The sequence below is a fragment of the Protopterus annectens genome, chromosome 11.part0 (genome assembly GCF_019279795.1).
Source record: "Protopterus annectens isolate FY-2018-M chromosome 11.part0, PAN1.0, whole genome shotgun sequence".
NCBI classification, from domain to species: domain Eukaryota; kingdom Metazoa; phylum Chordata; order Ceratodontiformes; family Protopteridae; genus Protopterus; species Protopterus annectens.
The window spans coordinates 275,683,357-275,703,253 of record NC_056745.1 but is presented as its reverse complement, the minus strand read 5'-3'; the positions used below and the strand labels follow the sequence as shown (position 1 = coordinate 275,703,253).

The 19,897-nt window shown below is 37.2% G+C and overlaps 1 protein-coding gene across 1 annotated transcript in view; it reads right to left on the bottom strand.

Moving 5' to 3' along the window:
• Positions 1-17,860, bottom strand: part of WASHC3 (WASH complex subunit 3) — a 505,398-nt gene extending 487,538 nt beyond the window's left edge. Inside the window, exon 1 of the mRNA XM_044087748.1 lies at positions 17,640-17,860. Coding sequence (XP_043943683.1) covers positions 17,640-17,690 — 51 coding nt within the window. The 5' untranslated portion in view covers positions 17,691-17,860. The remainder of the gene's footprint in view (positions 1-17,639) is intronic.
• Between the last annotated feature and the right edge of the window lie 2,037 nt (positions 17,861-19,897).

The window sequence follows — 19,897 nt, the reverse complement described above, 5'->3', positions numbered from 1 at the left end:
CTTCAAATTACACAAATATCAAACTTGCCTCTCACACTTAACTGTCAGATATGACAGTAGATGATAACCTCAAGTTCGATTTCCATATACAAAATGGCATCAAAAAATTAAATTAAAAATAAGATTACTCTACAGGGCTAGAAACTTTAGCCTCCTATATCCAAAATCATCCCATGAAACAGCTATTTTCTGTCATCCCTTCTCTATGGTGCTCCCATACTCGCAAACCTCCAGACCTCACTTACTCAAAAACTTGAATAATGTTACAACAAAGTTGCCAAGTTTGCTAAAACTCAGTACTACCCAATTACTTAAAATATACACAACTAGTTATAGCACACAAAATTAATTATACTACTAGCTGCCCTGCCATAAAAATAACCCTACAAAAATAATCCCCCTGACGTCTGCTATGATCCAATAACCAAATTCAACTCACTACTACTCAAACTCTCCAAATCTACAGAATATTGTCTATATGCTTACTCCATCACTAAAGCTTGGAATTGTATCCTTATAACCATCTGGCCAGCCCTATCCTTCCAATCTTTCAAACCTTCCCTCTCTATAAGATTACTTAAACAATGTATTGCTTTGTTCATGTTCAATGCCAGGATAGACGTATATTTTCTTCCTCAACCTCACTACTACTCTTCTACAGTGTCCCCCTTTCTCACTTCCCTGTAAACTTTCACAACTAACTTCTCTGGCAAATTTCATATTCAAAATCATTCACTATACCACTATCTAGTCTACAGGTCAGACTTTTTCTCCTCCTTTTCACCTCAAGCATATACAACAGATAATGTCCTCTTACCTGTTGTAAACAGAAAAGCAAATGTATATTACAGAACCTGTTCTCTAACTTGTTGCATGTAAGTAAAGTATATAACCAGTATTTTAGACTTAAAATGGAAATATTTGTCTATTGTGCTTGTCACAGATAGCGCCTATAGACTAAATTCATGCCTATCTCATACTATATTTGTAAATAGTTGTCTATTTCTATATACTCATAATTAGTGCACATGGTTTCAATCTCATCTGCCTTGTATCTTCTGCATATTATGAAGTATATGTATATTACATCAGAATTTGAATGTTAACATGACGATCTTTCACTCTGTAAAAATAGAGTACCTCTGGTGCTTTTCTCCCCATCCCGGTAACTAAATGTCAAATAAATAAAATTAAAAAAATAAATAAATAAATTCTACATGGGCTCATGGACCCTCATCCTTCCTCCTCCCAGTCATTATAAGCTATGGTAGGCTACCCATATACCTAAGGCTACGGTGATTAAATGATGAACATAATACAGACGTATAAGCAAACTTACCATAACAGTAGATACTTGAATGATCACTGCTGCAGTAGATGCTTCATCCCTTTTACTTTTGATGCTAGAGTAAAGACTTTGATTTTTTCTTACTTAGCACTGACTTCTTTCAGGTGGCATGAAAGCACGGAAAGGTTTGGCACCCAAAATATTGATTTTACTCAGCTCTGCTTCAGCTGTCAACAGTTTGGGCATGTGAAAGGTGCCATAAAGTTCTGGAAACCGGGCAGCTGTCATATCCTATCCAGTACACAACCCATATAGCTAAGCCTACTGCAGCAGTGATCATATGAACATCTCCTGTTATGGTAAGCTTATTTACACAGATGTACTTTAATTGCTTCGATCAGAATAAAGTTAATCTTTGCAAATAGTGAGTTGCTCAGACTTCTATCAATCCTCAGTCTGAATTATACTTTTTAAAGGCTATAGAGGGCTAGTCTTCCTAATGCTAATATGGACTGTACCCATATCGCTCAAGTGGAAAGACATTCAGAGAATGTACAGATTTTTGCATCATATTTTTAGTCTGTTTCTCATAAAAATTCTGTTTTATTTATTTTTTTTTTTTGGGGGGGGGGGGGGCAAATCACTGAGAGCTGATGTCACTAAACAAACAATTATAAGCATTTTAGTTTCAGACTTCACTTCCTTCAGAAAAGGCATGCTAGTTCAAAACCTGTTGTTCTAGCACCTTTTTAAGTTTGTAACAGCAACATCTAAAACCTGTCCCTGATTTTGGGCTTTTATTCTTCATTATTTTTGTCTTTCTCCAGAAATCTTGTGCCGAGCGGTACGACTGCACCTTTATGTAAAAAAATAAATAAATAAAATAAATCACAGCATCATACTGCATTATAAAAAAGTACATACAATCTATATTCTGCATTTCTCTTCCAATTGCATTGCGTCATATCAGCTTAATAACAGCACTTTGACAGTTAGCATACCACAGCTGTTAGCTGAAGGCTCGGATTCTTGCTGCCTGGGATTTAAATTACAGAACTGTCACTGACAAACATGTGTCGCAACATATACCATCTTTGTCTCTGTATCTTAGGGATCAAAGAGACACAGTGTTTACATTACCCTGAAACATTAAAGCTATATGTTATGTCTATTTTAAAAAATGTAGCAGTAGTTATGAAGAGCCTGTAAACAACTTTCCAAGATTAACATCTTGAAACCAACTCCCCAAACTTATCCCAAACCCTAGCAACACCAAGGAACAGAGCAGAAATTAAAATGTCATATCTGTTAGCTGTGGTTTGAAACAAGGAAGAAACAGACACAAGGAAATAGTCCAAAGGTAACACAAATGGAAGATAAAAAGGCATGCATCAAATTCAGATTCTGGAAAGAACAGGAAAGCAAGTGAAAAAAGAAAGAAAATGTAAGTTACAAACACAATGCTGGAGGCAACGATCCATTCTGATCTCTACCTTTCAGTCATTTCAGTAGACTGTTGCAGACTTATTCTTCTTAGTCATAAGGAGACCTTTACCTTGGCAGTAGGAATACAAAGACTACAATGCCAAGCACTGTATCCACTTGGTTTGTTGACCAAAACATTATGGAGTGTAAGCACCTGTACAGATCTTTGTTAAACATAAGTTCGATCTAGGCATCACTTATTCCTTTGCAAGGATGAGAACCTTGGTCATGGTAAAAGGAGCTGAGGTTGTTGATCCTCAGAGATGTATCCTGTATTCCTGGTGGAGCCTTCCTTGGCAACCAGGATGCACTTACATTCCAAACCAGTATAGTCTCCAGTAAACCTTTATGAATGAAGTCTACCTCTGAACACAACACTATTCAAAATAATGACATAGCAGATAATCTCAGCATCCATGGGACCCAGAAAGCTGTTTTTGCAAATATCATGAAGGGCTAGGCTGTAGCCTACCATCTCAGCTTTGCTCCCAGTGACTGTGTTCCAAGTACGACACTGGTCTGCATATAGGATCTTCACACTGATCATCACCTGACAGGGCTCTCAACCATATCCAGCCTCATGGTAATAAATAAAGCTGGGAGCCTCCTCCTTTGATGACTGGGAGTGACACAGTTGAATTGTTGGCAGTTGTGGCTGTGTTTCAGGCTAGGCTCCTCCCCAAAGCAATAAAGGCAATGTTGGCATGAGTCCATCCACAACCCCTTTTTCACATTTTTTTTTTTGCATATATGGTTGGGTTGTTACTTCAACAGTGATAATCCTCTATAGCTAAAGTTTACACCACTGGGTGGCTAGCCCTGCCACAGTAGTTTTTCCACACCAAACTTGATTGCTAATTTGATGGCAACAGGAATACTGTGGATTTGTTTCTTTACAGTGCAAATAGAATTTTTTTAATAAGACAGGTATGAAATGCATGAATGACAGAATAGAAATGGCAAGCTCAGAAGCTAGAACCCTTGTACAGTTTACGTGTGATATCAATGTTATGGTGTGTACCAGAAGCGTGTGCCAATAAAAATGGTTGTTTCAGAGAAAAAGTGCACAACTCCAACTGCTAAAGACAGTGAACCCAATCAATGTCCATTTAGGAGAATCTCTCATATTAGATTAATATTTCCAAAAGAAAATCAATTTTCACTAGCCGTGGGTTTTCAGATCAGTGTCTCTCTGAACTGGGACAATTTGACACCTTCTACTGTTTTCTCATTTTGGAAGGCACCAATTAGAATGCCAGTTCTAAATCACGCCTCACAATTTTGCAGTAAATACAGAGTACAATGTCCTACAGATTAACTTCATGTTCACAATCATATACCTTTGAGTATCACTTGGTTCTAAAAATAAACTGACCACTTTTGTTGCATTATATGATGGTACAACAAATTGTACCCAAGTCCACAATGGTTGCCCATACAATACTTACTAAGAAGAAATGAAGCAAAGAACATGTCGGTTTGTTGCACGTTTTTAGTCAGTGAAGCCTGCTTAGTGTTCTTATTCTTTAGTTTTTAATTAAAACAGATTACACCATATGTTCTGTTATATTACTCCCCATGAACACACCCAGTATTAATCCCACTGATTCATAAACCGAACATTATTGAACATTATCTTATCAACACTGATCACTGTATTGCTTATTTCTACAAAATCTTTTGACAAGTTTGTAGATCCTACCGAAACTTTACTACATATATTTTAAAGAACTATTAACTTAATTCCATCTTACTAACCAGGCAGTTTTGAGAATTCACCTGGATATTTACATCTTCTTCCAGTCATTATCATGACAGAAGTCACTTAGCTTAAATTTAAAAGGGTGGCTGCAATGGCTATCAGAATTGTACTCAGTTTAACTCATTCCTTCCCAGAATCCTTAACTGTCTTTTAAGTGTATCTATAAGGATTCCAGCCATGTTTTTATCATCTCTGGTGTGCAAGGGTGAAGGGTAAAGAAACTCTATGTTCCATTCTAAAGTATTCATACATTTCATTCATAACTATTTCTTTGAAATGGGTACCTTGCTCATTAAACATTACTTGGTTAATTCCCATTGGCAGAAAATATGGGTACATAACACCTCAATAGTGCTGTCCCCTCCTGCCATCAGCTCCACTTACAATTGTTTTTAATAATGCTGGTACATGCCTGTACCCCTTTTATTGCTAGTAACAGCCAATAAAACAACAAACAATCTGAACCAATTTCAAGTTCATTCAATCAGATGTAGATGGCCCAGTTTTTAACTGGACAGTACTATAAATATACAAGTCCCCTTTTACTACAGTTACTAATACACAGCAGTTGCTGCTCATCAGTACATTTCTGACAAATGGGAAGCTGTTCTCACAATTCATTCACAGCCAGCAAAACAGCAACTTTATCATAAAATACATGAAGGAATTCATCTTTTTTCATTTTGATCCTGTAAATTTTCTTTCTGCGTCTTTAACAGGATATCTCGCTTCGTCTAAGTTTCTAAGACTACCCATTTCTATTACACTATTTATTACCTTGGGATTTTCTTCCAACATCTCACATGTCCAAGTAACTTCCTCAGCTAACTTGCTTTTCAGCACACTCATTTAATACCTCGTTACTATTTTGTAATTCACGTTTCTTCTTTCCCCAGTAGCTTTCACCTTCAACTATGGTAATCATGTCTGATGTTTCTTTCCTTTGACATATTTGTCTGAACTGTCCTGTTCAGAAGGTATATACACGAGTCCTGAATATCTGTCATTTTCTATTGACTACATATGGAGTCATTTTTTGGAGGGGGTCTAATCCCTCTGCTAGCTGTCAAACACTGCCCCTCCTGATTTTCCAGTGAACCCATTCTTTCCCCAGGATACCCAGACGACAACCCTAAAGTCCATCTGTTCCATGGGGCAAGAGCCAGATGAACCAAGAGAAGAAGCCATTCTCTGTGCGTTAGAGGATTATTTTTATCTACTATGCCCACAGCATTCAAAGGGTTAGATGAACACTGTACCTGCACGATGTAAGTTCATACTTCTGAGTGAAGTAATCAATGGCTCTAACTCCCCTGTAAGCAGCTGTCTTAACTGGGGATTCAATCACAGACAACCATCAGAATATATTGCTTTGTTTTCAGTTGTATATTCTTCTATTGCCTTGAAAATACTTGATTCTCTCTTTTGTGTTGATAAATAATCTGGACATATTTTTGAAAGGCTTTTATCTCTGGATACTGATCAACAAAAGACAACCTGTTTTGAAATTACCAAAATTAAGCTACACCCATAATATCTTTTTATCAATGGATCTCTTTTTCACTAGTTCTGTCTATGTAAGCACACAGAAACTGCATTTATGCGCTTCCACTATAATTTTTTTTTCAGTGACATTATGGTGTTCTGCAATTTTACTTCTATACTGTTTTCTAAAATGTTAAAATATGCATGGTCATCCTTTGAAAATGTATTCCTCTCACCTTTCCTTACAAGTAATAACGGGGATATAAAAATTCAGAGAGTTACTAGACTGGCTCCAAATACTCTACCACTTTCAATGCTTAAAATGCGTCTGCCAGGTTTAGACTAACTATCCATAGCATTTTCTATTACATCTGTGCTTGAAAAAAAAAAAAACGTTGTCAGGTATAGACTTTGACTGCCTCCAACTTGGAAAACTACAACAATGAAAAACAACACAACATCTGCACTATATGTAAAATATATCCATCACTAGAGTTATGATGTCAAACGAAACATTCAAGCTGCTCATTTTTTCCATACTGCATTCTTTAACCCAACTGGAAATAATACACTTCTCTTTTTAGGTACAACTAGATGTTTAAGTGCTGTATCTACCATCAGTAACTTAATAATGCCCAAAAAAAAGGCATGATTGAGGTCTTCCTGCAAATTAATCTGTTCACTGCAAATTAACCTACTCATTTTCATATATATATATATTTTTAATTAATTTATTTTTTATTTATTCTATTAAACATTTGTTAATAAGAAAGTCCGACTGGGACACAGCCCATTTTCAGCGGAGGCCAAGGGATAAATGCTCTAAACTCATGTAATTGGAATGTGGGAGGAGACTGGAGCACCTGGAGGAAATCCACGCGAAAGCAGAGAGGACAAGCAGACTCTGCACAGAAGGTGCCCCACCCGAGAATCGAGCTGTAGAACCTCTTGCTGTGAGGCGACAACGCTAACCACTGCACAGTCTAGTCATTTAGAAGCTTTGCCATGTTACTGTGTTTTTTCAATAAAATCACTACAAAGAATTTACCATTGCTAAGAAATGCCAGACTATTTCACACTGGAAGAGAGACATTTAAGGCAGTACCAATGGTTTCTTAGTAAGGATGCTATTCTTGATCTCTTAGAATGAGCACCTACAATTTCATATCCTCTTGTTACATGTCATTTTCATCAATTCAGTTTTAACCCACTTATTCTCTAATTAACGTACTTTGCAATACTATCTTATGTTGGATCATCCCTTTTGTTTGAATCAGTACATCAATATACTGAACTACTTTCTATGGATCTATACCTTGTTCTAAAATATGATGCAGCTTTGATGAATCAGGGTAAGTGATGAATAACATCCTTGAGTTAATAGCACCACTGCTTATTTACAAAGCTAAAGAAACCCAAATTAATACTCTGAATAATGAATACTGGGAACAACCAACTCATGACACACCAAGATTATAAAATGTTTGCTTGAAGTAACAAGTGTTTGATAATGTCTGGAAAGGTATTAACGTAGTTCTGACCAGACTCTTTATAGGACAGCACATTTGCTTGTTCTTAAATTATTACTTTCATTGCTTCCCTACATTATTTTGCAAGCAGCTAATGCTTCAATTTCCCACACTCTATAATATCTTTTGTTGTCTGTAAAGCATGATGTTTTTACCATTTTGATAGTCCAATAAACAATTACTCATACCTTCTACAGTGTTAGATATGTTAGAAAGCCATAGGTAGTAGAGAGAGTAGTGATATCTCCCCATCCGTCCCTTCTGCACTGCTCAGCAAGTAAAACTTTCCCAGGCTGTCATATCTCAACCCAGTTTCACAAAACACCATTCTGCCATGCTCCTCTCCAGCTTTAAACCAAGAAAAAAAACTAAAGATTAAGCAAAATACCATAACCTCATACACTGATGGTAACTCAGAGAAAAGACAGAGGAATGAAGGGAAGAAGGGTCTGATACTTTGAATGGAACTGCTCTAATAATTCTAACATCGCATTAAACAGATAACTTCCAAGACAATGAAGACATCCACCTAAAGTAAACCAAAAGGACAGAGCAGCAGCTAATCCAACTGGTGTTTTTTTAGAAAGGCAAACCTTATCACAGTTGCCCCAAAAGAAGCACAGGACCTGGAATTAATCCCAAGTCTGCAGTACTCTGCAAAGGTAAAATAGAGATGCTGGCGACCAGAAATACAATCACTGATGGCATTACTGATAAAGGCTGTAGAAGTTTAACACCTTGAACTGAATGCACTTATGCACAACTTTGCTGTATTAACAGTAAATATAATCTGAATGCCCTTTAAAAAGGCAATACTTCCATTCTCTTCTAACACAGGAAAAGAAAATTCCCTTTACATATGGCTCAACTCCTATCCACAGAGTACCTTATTACCTCTACACATCTGTGATATGCAGAAGAAACTTTCCCTTATTTCAACAAATAGTGTAGAAAAGAGACAGATGAATGGAGCGATTTACCCTGGACTCTGGCTACCTTAGGCAGAAAGGAATGATAAAGCTGAAGGGAAACACTTTTCTTTAGAAATGTCAAACATAATCTAGGCTGACAAAAATGCAGTTCTGAAACCTTCCTGGCAAAGGTAATAGTCACCAAGAATAATATCTTTCAGGACCAAAACTTCAAGTATGCCAACAAAATCTGGTTCAAATACAGGAAAAACAAGCTTCACCTAAATTAATTTTCCATTAAGGAACTAGGTATCACAATGGGGGCTGAGGCAGGGAATGTCTTGCAAACTTTTAGAAAAACCGAAATTAAAATTTCTAATAGCAGAGAGATGCACATTGAAAGAGGGGCAAAGTGATGCTAAGACAGCCATGAGGAAAACTTCTTGCATTTTTTACATGTTTTCTGTGTGGATGATTTCTGAGACATAATGAATTAATAATAAATGCAGTCTTAATATAGAAACTCTGAGCAACCAGACCATTAACCTCAAGGCATGTACAACTTGATAGAATATTTGCTTTCATCATGGAAATTCCTTCTGAAAATCTCAGAAGCAGCTGTAGTAGAAAACATTAAAACAGATGAAACCAATGAAGTCTCAGCCAAATGGAAGAGACTGATCCTTGCTGTGACCACAGCATAGTGGAATCAAGGAGAGGTAGAATGCACACTAAGCATAGGTCACCGATGCAAAAAGGTCACAAGGGGTGTGCTCAAGGATGTACCTCATCACTGCTGAACTCAATGGCATTTATAAGGCTTCAAAAGACAGCCATCCATCAAGGAAATGGACTCTGTAGAAGCATCTGTGACTATTAACAGCCAAAGGAATGAAACACATCTCACTGTTAAACTCTTAAAGCTTCTCTGGCTTGGAGAAAAGAAGGAATGCAACCCAGTCTGCTGACATACTATATAACCACTGCACAGTCAGTTTGAAAGGAAAGCAACTTCAAAGAAAGGATATCCTGAAACCTGGAGGGACAGAAGGATAGTTTTATTCTGCACAGCACTGATGAGTAGGGAGGCCTTGATCACATTCTACATTCATCAATGTGTAGGAAGGATTCTGTCAGAGTCTAGGTAACTAGGACTGTCTGCTTTGTGAAGTGTTATGCCCCAGAGGCTACAGTAAGCACATCTGTAGTGACAATGGTAAGGAGGACAGTTGTGAGTAAAGAAATGTCCTACAAAAAGGTATTTTGACAAAGTCCACTACGGCTGTTGTGTTCTACAAACTTTTGACAACAATGTGGCAATACAAATAATAAATACTGTGAACACTGTATCAAGAGCGTCTTCCGCAAAATACTAAATACCAAATTATGGCTTGAGGAAGCATGGAAATGGAGACTGCTATAAAACCGAGAGCTCACAGATACATGCTTGCTGTGAGGCAAGTGACAAAAAGTAGCAGGTGAACTGAATAGAGAATTGTCCAAACCCTTTGATGAAAACACAGGTTTCCTTACCGCGTGATACAAACTTGCCAGTTTCTCAAATGGAGATTACCCATTACATTGAGTAATATATCAGCAACGTGTGTGGGACTATTAATTCAAACACACTCGGAGAATCTGAGAATGCAGTGTCTCACAAAATGAGACTTTTTTTTTCTTTTCAATACTCTCTCTTTCTCCATGCTGCAGCTATCTCAATCTCAGAAGTAAGGGATGGGAAGTTGCATATGGGACTACCCTGCAAAAAAAAAAAAAAAAAAAAAAACTTTGTTTAGTTGCTTTGTGTACCTGAACTGCCTGTTTTGTACCACTGCAGCTGAGCAATGATATTTAAGGCAGCTGAACTACAAACCAATATACAGTGGAAATAAAAAGTGTACACACCCCTGCTAAAATGCCAGTTTTTCTGTGATATAAAAAAAAGAGAGGCCACAATAAATCATTTCAAAACTTTTCCCATCTTTAATGTGACGTATAACCTGTACAATTCAATTGAAAAACAAACAAATCTGTTAGGGGAAAAAAACATACCAAGCAGAGCCTTAAGAAGCTCCATGGAGATCAGTGCTCTACCAAATATAACAAATACAATTAAAATAAATCCTGAAACTGTCTGAAAATAAATATCAATGCAGGTGGGAGAGTTAGCTGCAACTTTTCCAGGTCGACCATCATTCCTAAGGACTGAAATATTTCAGCAAGTATCGGTGGATAGCACAGCCAACAGACAGGCATGCAGGTAAGGAAGAGTCTTGCTTCCCTGTAGCAAAATGTATGACCAGAGACACATACAATGCAAACATCCTGGGACTGTGGCAAATTCAAAGTGTAGTTCACAGCAGTGATATCTTAAAACACCAGTTAGATGATCAAAGGAGGCACAACAGTTGGTAAATCAGTGGGCTGATGCCACTGAGACATTGTAGAGGAAGGTAAAATTGAAGTCTGATCCACAGACGTCTGAAGGAGAGCTAGGGACAGCTGATGTCAGTTAAACAAATATCAGGTAAGTAGACAATGGAAAAGGCAACTGATACAAGTAGAAGTGAAGCCAGTCCCACTGGTGATTCGACATTTGACACTGGCACTGATGAACATACAACTATGACAGCTAGTAATCTTGATCCCCGGAGCACCAGACCCATATTAGCAGAAGTATGAAAACTTGAAGTTTTGCACTGTAGACTTTAACAGCTGCTGCTATCTGGTCATGTTCATTCTAAGATAACTTTTTGGTGATCTTTCACCAGAGGGGATAAGAAGAAAAAATGAGAGTTCAGCCTCAAAAGACAGACACGTCCCCCATTAAGGGCTCAGCAAATGATTACTACAGGCAGGTTAATGTTCGACTGCCCTTTCTAGTCTAACAACTTCTTACTAAGTGGGATGAAACAACAGCAGTCTATTAGAATTTGAGGAAAACATCACAAGTTCCTTAACTAACCTCCACTGTCTAGAACTGTCTCACCACTTTGTGATTCAGTGCAATGTCTGATTTCCTCAACTCACAGTATTTTAATAATTCAGTAGTTCTACCTTTTGCTTTTATCTATGGGACTACAAGATGAAGAGAAGGCAGCTACGGGGTACAAACCAGATGAGATAACACCAGATTCAGTCAAAGATACAGTTTTGGACTCCAAGGCCTTCTCATACTGCCTTTTACTCTCACTGCTGAAATGTAAATAGACTGAGGCCCGAATTCAGAAAAGTTACCGCAGGCTGTTTAACAAGGTATAAACTGTGAGGTGTTTTTTTTTTTTTTTGTATTCAGAGACAGCCCTAAAACAGTGGCTTTTTGCACAGTTTCATGCAGCACCAAGGAGATTGTTTCCACAGATATACTATAAGCTAATGTAGCATTCCAGAGGAGGGACATATGCTAATCAGCCATTTGCTTGCCCATATAATTGTCTATATAAGGTAGCACAACCACTCCTGGTCACTCATGGTAATGAACATGGGTAAAAGATCATATTCATCCATCGAGGTACAGGTAAGTGCTGGGGCGTTTAGTGGTCAGGTAATGTTAAGATGTGTGAGTGTATGTATGTGAGGGGATGCATGTCTGAGTGTATGTCTGCCTGGAGGTTGCAGTAAAGAGTTTGAGGGTAAGTTAGGTGAGTATAATGTGTGCCAGTCGGGGTTGAGGTGGCTGTCATGCTTCCACACACCCCTAAGTTAACAAGCAAAGCCTACAACCTTGGGTAGGAGGGACTACTAGCCACCAGGGAGACCACTAAAGACAGAATTCAGCAGTACAAACTATTCCTGTACTTTTAGTTGTATCTTTCGTTAAATGAACATTTTTTGTGATATGATAAAAAAAAAACTAACATTTTATGCTCACCAATGAAGCTACATTGTTTACAAAACTAACAGGGCTAGCCACCTTCCTTTAAAAGTGATATTTTTCTTTATCCTACTTTCATCCTTTACTTTTTCCAATAAGGTTTTTAAATCCCCCCTCCCTTTTGTAAACAAATTTTGGTTTGGCACCCAAAATCTCGCATAAACCAACACTTCTGTTAATATTCCAATTATTATTAATCACTACTTTCAAACCTCTGTCATCAACAGAAAATGTAATAAGAAAAGCCCTAGTAAAGTCAAATGAATTAATGAGTTTTCATATTTATTTATCATACCTATTATTCTGCTTAATATTTTTTGTGGAAACTCTTTTGTTAAAGTAATTATTAATAACGGTCTTTTTTCTAAATAAACACTTTATCAATATCAATGTGTAATGTAATGTCCAAAGAATCAACTTCAAATCTACTTCCACTTATAATTAATTTGATAAAATCATTACTAACATTGATGTCGCTTATAAACTTATAAAACAAATCCAGGCAGCCATTCAGAATAAAAATAAAATCGATGAATCTCTTACAAAAAAAAACACGTTTTAAATACTTATGGATATACAGAAACTGAATTTTTCACTGGGCCATTACTTGTTTTTCTTTCGGCTTTTCCCAGTTAGGGATCGCCACAGCGGAACTCTGGTCCACTAATGACTGGCAGTAGATTTTTACAGTGCCGAGGTGCCAGCTTGACGCCCAACCTTCAACGAAGGCACGCCCATTCACGCATGTCTTTCGAATGCTACTCGACCATGGGGAGGACATGCAGACTCCACACAGAAGGCGCTCCAGCTGAGAATCGAACGGAAGAACCTCTTGCTGTCAGGTGACAATGCTACCGCTGCACCACCACGGCTTACCTCTCACTGGGCCATTACTAAATTTACAAAAACTGGGACTACCTCTGCCCCCATGGCAACCCCCTTAATCATCAAGGAAGTTCTGACAACACAGGAACAGGTATGGGGTATGTGATGTATGTATAAATGTGTGTATTGGGTGGGAGAGTGAATGGTTGGTGCCTATACTAACACACTGCATAAACTGCCACTGTTAACTACTGCAGGAAAGTGCTAATTTGCACTGGCAGTAGTTAACAGTGATTCAGAGCCACGCAAATTAGTTGATAATGAGGTCTTTTCTGATTGTGGCTAATACATCTCTGATTACAACAGCAGTGCTTCAGGGAAACAGGGAGTTTTTAACACAGCCATTAATGTGAGTGATGGGGTCATTTCCGACTCCTTGAGTAGTTATCTGAAAGTGCTGCACTCTGAGTGTAAACCATACAAACAACAAACTGTCACAAAGAAGTTATGCTGAACACGTAGAAAAAGGCCCAGGCCCAAAGGTGACAGGGAAGAGAAGAAACTGCATATAAACAAAATAAAAACACATTAGCAACAAAAAGTGCATAAAGAGACAAGTAATGGTAACACTTTACAGGTAAGTATTTGCATGGCAAACTTCCTTTCAACCAGCTCAAAGAGCTGTAAATCAAATTTCTTATAACAAAAAAAACCTATATTTTGATACTAGTATGGTTAATAGTAACATATGACCATAAATATACAAAGTAATGTGAAGTATTTAGAGAAACCAGTCAATCAGCGTGTTTTTGGGCAGTGGGAAGAAACCAAAATACCCAGAGAAATGCAGATATGGCAAAAACATGCAAACTCCATATAAATAGTGACCAGCGAAACACCAGCAATTGTCACAGAATCCTAGAGCTGTGCAGTGCAATTTTCAACAGGTGTATCATTGTAATGGCCAAATGATGCACAACACTGAGCATCAGTGACTCTTCACAGCTGATGGACTGTACAATGTGAGTGCATAGTTCCACACTGGGGACCTTGTTCTTCCATATATCTGTTTAGAAACCAGACATGTGCAGGTAGCACGCCTGTGTCTATGTGGCATTCTGTGGTGGATGGCATGCAACGAAACTGGGTGTCACACATGCTGCTGAACTTCACTGTTTCTACACCACAAGATGAGATGGTTTAATGATACCATTTAGTAAGATGGACCTAACATTCGAGTTACTCAGACATCTGGTTCTGAAATTCTACTACGTGTACTATATCCAGTGTTGGGTCACACACATACCTTAAAAGGAAAATGTTTGTAAACAGTTTTCATCTTCAAAAGATTAAATGAATGAAAATAATTTTCTGAAACTGTCATGCATTAGGAGGACAAACCAGATTTCCCCCATGCTTTGCAGACAGTCCAAGTAAATTGCCTGACACTACATTCTGATCCTAAACTGGACAACCATAAGGTATTCACTTTCAATAGTTTTACGGTTACAAATGCACCTTAAAATATCAATCCTACATACTTCAGACTAGACTAAGCATTCATTTTTCAAAACAGCTTTCTTGACTCCATCCAGCAGTTCTACAATCAGCATGCTACGCACTTTAAAGCTGCAGTCTTAATGCAAACAGAGGTGTTTGAGGTATGGTAATGAAGAAGGGTTCTGAACAAAATCTCTAGAAAGTAGTTCTGCCACAGAGATAATAAAACAGCTTAGCAATTACCTACACTTTTAATAAAACTATGACTATAAAGTTCCACCAAAACTAGTAATTAACATTTAATACTCAACCTAGTACACAATGCATGAGAAGAAACAGAGAGACTTAAAAAACTAATTAACAGAAAGATTTCCTGCTTTGATATTTGCAAGGCAAATACTGCATTATGACACAGACACACACACACACACAAAAACAGCTACCTGGAAAACTAAGCAAATATATACAAAAACTATATAGCACAGAAATTCAGTTCTAGTAAGCAGAAGCTTTGTAACAGCCCCTAAACATATTCAAATTCCAGCATTACAAGACAATTTTACTAAGAAAGTCTGATGTCAAGTTACTTGTCATATCGCCCCAAAGAACCTTCAGGACTCACAACTAATAATGATAACCTTTATTATTATTATTATTAGAGGAGAGTCCTGAAGGTTACTTGTGGCAGTTTCATGCACGTTTTCTTTCATTTATTTCTCCCACTATTTTCCACTGGTGTTGTTTTAACTTGTCATATTATTTTCTTTTTCTTAGATATTGACCTTAAGCCATACACATTGATCACCCTGCCACCACTTCCAAACAGTAAAGACTACATATTCAGCTACTGACACAACTACTCTCAGTTATACTATACATCTCCAAAGTTTAGTACCATAACATTTTTATTTATGTTCCATGCTCCTAGATACTTCTAAGTTTAGTTTGAAAAAACACTGAAAACATTTTCCATGTTTAACATTTACAAATCAAGGTACCTTTTCAAGCTAACTGGAAATACAAAAGGTCCCAGCTACTGTTACAGTAAAGTAAAAAAAAATACAGTATTCTGAAGCAAGACTCTATACACAGCTGAAGAATAGGCACTTCAATGTCTAGCATACTTATCTGGAAAAAAAATCTAAATACATAGGTTGAAACAATTTCTAGCTCTGACAAATCTTAAGCAGACAAAATAAATAGTCTTCTCAATAAAAAATAATCATCATAATAGACTCTGTTATTATTTAACAAATGTGCACTATGTACATAAACATAAAAATGTCATCTTAGAAATCATAGAACTTATGTCTAACAGAATTAATATTAATACAGGGTATGAAGCTTTGCAGTGGAATGCTGGCATTTCTTTAAATTAACTTAGTCAAAGAGAAGTATCTAGGAGTATGGAGCAGACTTTTTCCTGCTCTTTTCTGAAATGTAATAAATGATCTACCTCTATAATTATCCTGTAAATATACATGACTGCTAGATCCAAGAGACAAGCATACATTTTACCCACAATGTCAGTGTACATGCTTAGGGAAAACTACCATAAACAATTATTCCCTCACCTGTTAAAAACAGGCACCAGTATCTTAATTTTTTTTGACAGAACAAATATAAAAATTGCTTACAAGATTCAAAAATCTACTAAAACAGCCATTTTGTTTCTAAACCAACCTCAATGATTTACAGTGGATTCACTGACCAAATAAATAAAGTCAGGCTTATAAAAATGGGGGGAGCACTACACTTCCAATATGAAGAATAGTACAACAAATACATTGCCAGAAATCATGAACTGTAGGGCTGCCACCTTTTCAGATCCACAAAGTGGGACATTTCTTACTGTAGCATGAAATTTTTCATGGCAAACTACAGCCTCAGAGAATGCAATGTGGTGCACACATTACCACTGCTGCCTCACACTGCTCGGTTCTCAGCTGGGGTGCCTTCTGACTGGAGTCAGCATACCTTCCCTGTTTACATTGGGTTTTCACTAAGTGCACCAATTTCCTCCCACATCTCAAACACAGAGCAAAGGTGAACTGGTGATCCTACAAACTATTCACAGGTGTGCATGCAGAGTGTGTGTCAAATAAAGACTCACTGCTGTCACATTTTTTTCAACTTTTTATCAGTAGTAGAGTACTTCAGGCAAACTACTTTAGTTTCTTGTAGTATTTACAGAAATGTTAGAAACATGTTGTTTTCTAACATTTAAGGGCATTTGCCATCTTTCATGTTTCTGTAGGATATAAATCGGAAATGTCTTACAAACTGAGGAAAGAATAACTACCTTGGGTCTGTAGCATCTGCTGAGGAGCACCTATACTCGTTGCAACTTGCATCCCAAATTAATATGTATTATCAGGTAACAACTACCACTGCACGAAACATGTCATTCTGGACCAAATTAAAAAAAAAAGACTTTAACGAGAAAAAAATAAATAATCCATAAACAGCAAACCACTTCGGCTATGAAATAATTGCCTGCTACAGTCAGACACAGACAAATACAAAGTAGAATTCGTTCTAAATATTATCCAAACATATTGTCCTGGTCAGTTTTTAATATATCGCATTTTTAACCAAGGCTCTCGCCGATATTAAGCTTAACAGTGGATCACTTGCTCCTGTGATGCCCTTTTACTGAAGATTAGTAAATTATGTTTTGAATTCACTGTAGCTTTTTAGAACTCTTTATTGAACCATCATGTAAAATACAGACTGACGTAACTTTAGCCCGTATTACACGCTTTGCAACAACCTCTGCTTTAAATAACCATTTTTGCAACGTAGTGGTAGTTGCATCTATTCTACTGTCTCAAATTTTTAAAAGCTTGAAAAAAAATCTTAAAATACAAAGTTCAAAAGTCTCCCAGTACTTTTTAAAGGGCAAAGTAAACGCACATTGCACATTCTTAGCACAGATACAACTCAATAGAAGTGGTCATAAAGTAACAGTTTGACACACCTTAGTGAGATCTATCCCTGATCCCATAATAGGTAACCCGTCCTCATCCATTTTTCTTCTGGATTTATTTTAAAAGATTAACACATAGAAATTACCAAAATAATCCTGCCATCACTGTCTACTGATCAGTTCCTGTTTGCGGAAGTCACGCTCCTAGCATGTGAGTCACGTGAAACACTTGTTCAACCCTTAACTGGGAAGTACAAGTATACCGTTGGGATAGTGGGGTGGTAAGGTCAGAACAGAACAGAAAGCGAAGTTTTGGTAAGGGTGGCGGCAATGATACACTACTGAAAGATCGTTATAATTTATATTATGGTGGTGATGGCAGATAATCTGTACGTCTTTTAAAGACGAGCTGAATACGTTTACAGTATTTTTTTTGTTGGGAGTACTGCCGGCAATACCGTGAAACATATTTTTCGTAAAGCCATTTTCTTTTCGCGCTGGCACTAGCACATTTTTCAGTACAGTTTACGCAACCAGATCTACAGAATCTGTGTTTCACAGCGTTATTTTATTATTTTTTTTCCTAAATTGAGCATTAAAAGTACCAGGCTTGCCCTTTAAAGTTTGTTTTCATATTTAAACCACGGGGGCGGGACTGCGCACGTCTGGGTTTTCCTTTATCGATTGACAGCAGCGAGAGGTGTGGCAAAAGCCATTATACTCGTGATTGTTATTAGTGATTCAATTTGGCGATAATTTCATTCATGTTTTAAAGGTAAATGAAACCGCGAATAGAATTAACCAGCGGGCAAAGAGTAACTGAATCCATGGATATGACCCAGATAATCGAAACAGTGGAAGTTATCCACAAAAAAAAAAGAAAGAAAACCGTCCTCTACTGTGCTGGGACCTCTTTAAGAATCTACTTTTCTAATTGTAAAAGCACACTTCTCAACTCTCCAGATTTTGCTTCCTATTTTTCGTTTGTTCTTATCTGTTTTTCTGACAAATCTTAAATTGTTTACGTCACTAAATAATGACAGATTTCACATCATTCAAATAATTGATAACACAAAACATGCCAGTCTAACAAAAAAATGAATAATACTGGCCCAACGGAATGAAGCAGCTAGACACCAAAGACAAAATAAAAACTTCGAAGAGAGCATACAGCACTTTATTTCAACGTTTTCGTTTCTAATGAAGCAGCTAGACACCAAAGGCAAAATATAAACTTCGAATAGAGCGTACAGCTCTTTATGTTAAAGTTTTCGTTTGACGAAAAAGTTGATATAAAGAGATGTACGCTCTATTCGAAGTTTTTATTTCGTCATTGGCGTCTAGCTGCTGCATTCCGTTTGGCTAGTAGTATTCATTTTTTGGCTCTTATTTATACTGGTACAAATATTTTTCAAAGTTTAGAAGAGCAATATTTAAAAATGCCCCCTACACACACACACACACATTATTTCTCGCTTTCAGTAGATTTCTTGCAGGTTGCCACCTTTTCAAATGGCCAAAGTGGGACATTTTTGGTACAAACATCAGATTTTACAGGCCGACACATACCCACGGCCAGTACAAAGGACAGAACTTATCTTTTTTGCCTAAATAATAGCTTATTCTTGTAGCATTTTAGTTGCTTATTCTGTTTCTTATAACATTTAGGTATTTCAGATACAGAATAACTGTTTTATGCAACTATTACATAAAATATAAGAAATTATTTTGTCCTAAAATCTCAGGACATTTGCCATTTTTGCAATTTTTTGTCAGGACACAACTGTCCAAAGAGGGACTGTCCCTCGCAAAGTGGGACAGGTGGTAACCCTAATTACGAAGTTAAGAGGTATACCAAAGGGTCTGGTTGACTAAGTCAGAAGATGACGTCAAGCTAGGAGGACTCATTAAATCCCCAAATGATTTAGCCATCCTGCAAGAAGGTTTGTCTCGAACAAATAACAGGTGTCAAAGTCATGGTCTTAAAGTAAGTGCCAGGAAATGCATTATTGTATCGTTTGGAAATTCCCTACCACAGTGACAGTACACACTGAAAAACTGACGGTTGTAAGGGATTTGGGAACGTTTATGGACAGTGACTTAGCTTTTGACTAATGCGCCTATTTTAAGTAAGCCCTTCTATACTGTACAGCTTATAAACAAAGGGAATGTGTCTAAATTTAGGATGTCATTGTCCCCCTTTACTCAGCCCTCATTAGGCCAGTCATTAAATATAATGCCCCCTTTGGCCTGTATGTGTTCAGACACATATAACAATTGGAATTCCAAAGAGATACCTTACTAAACGG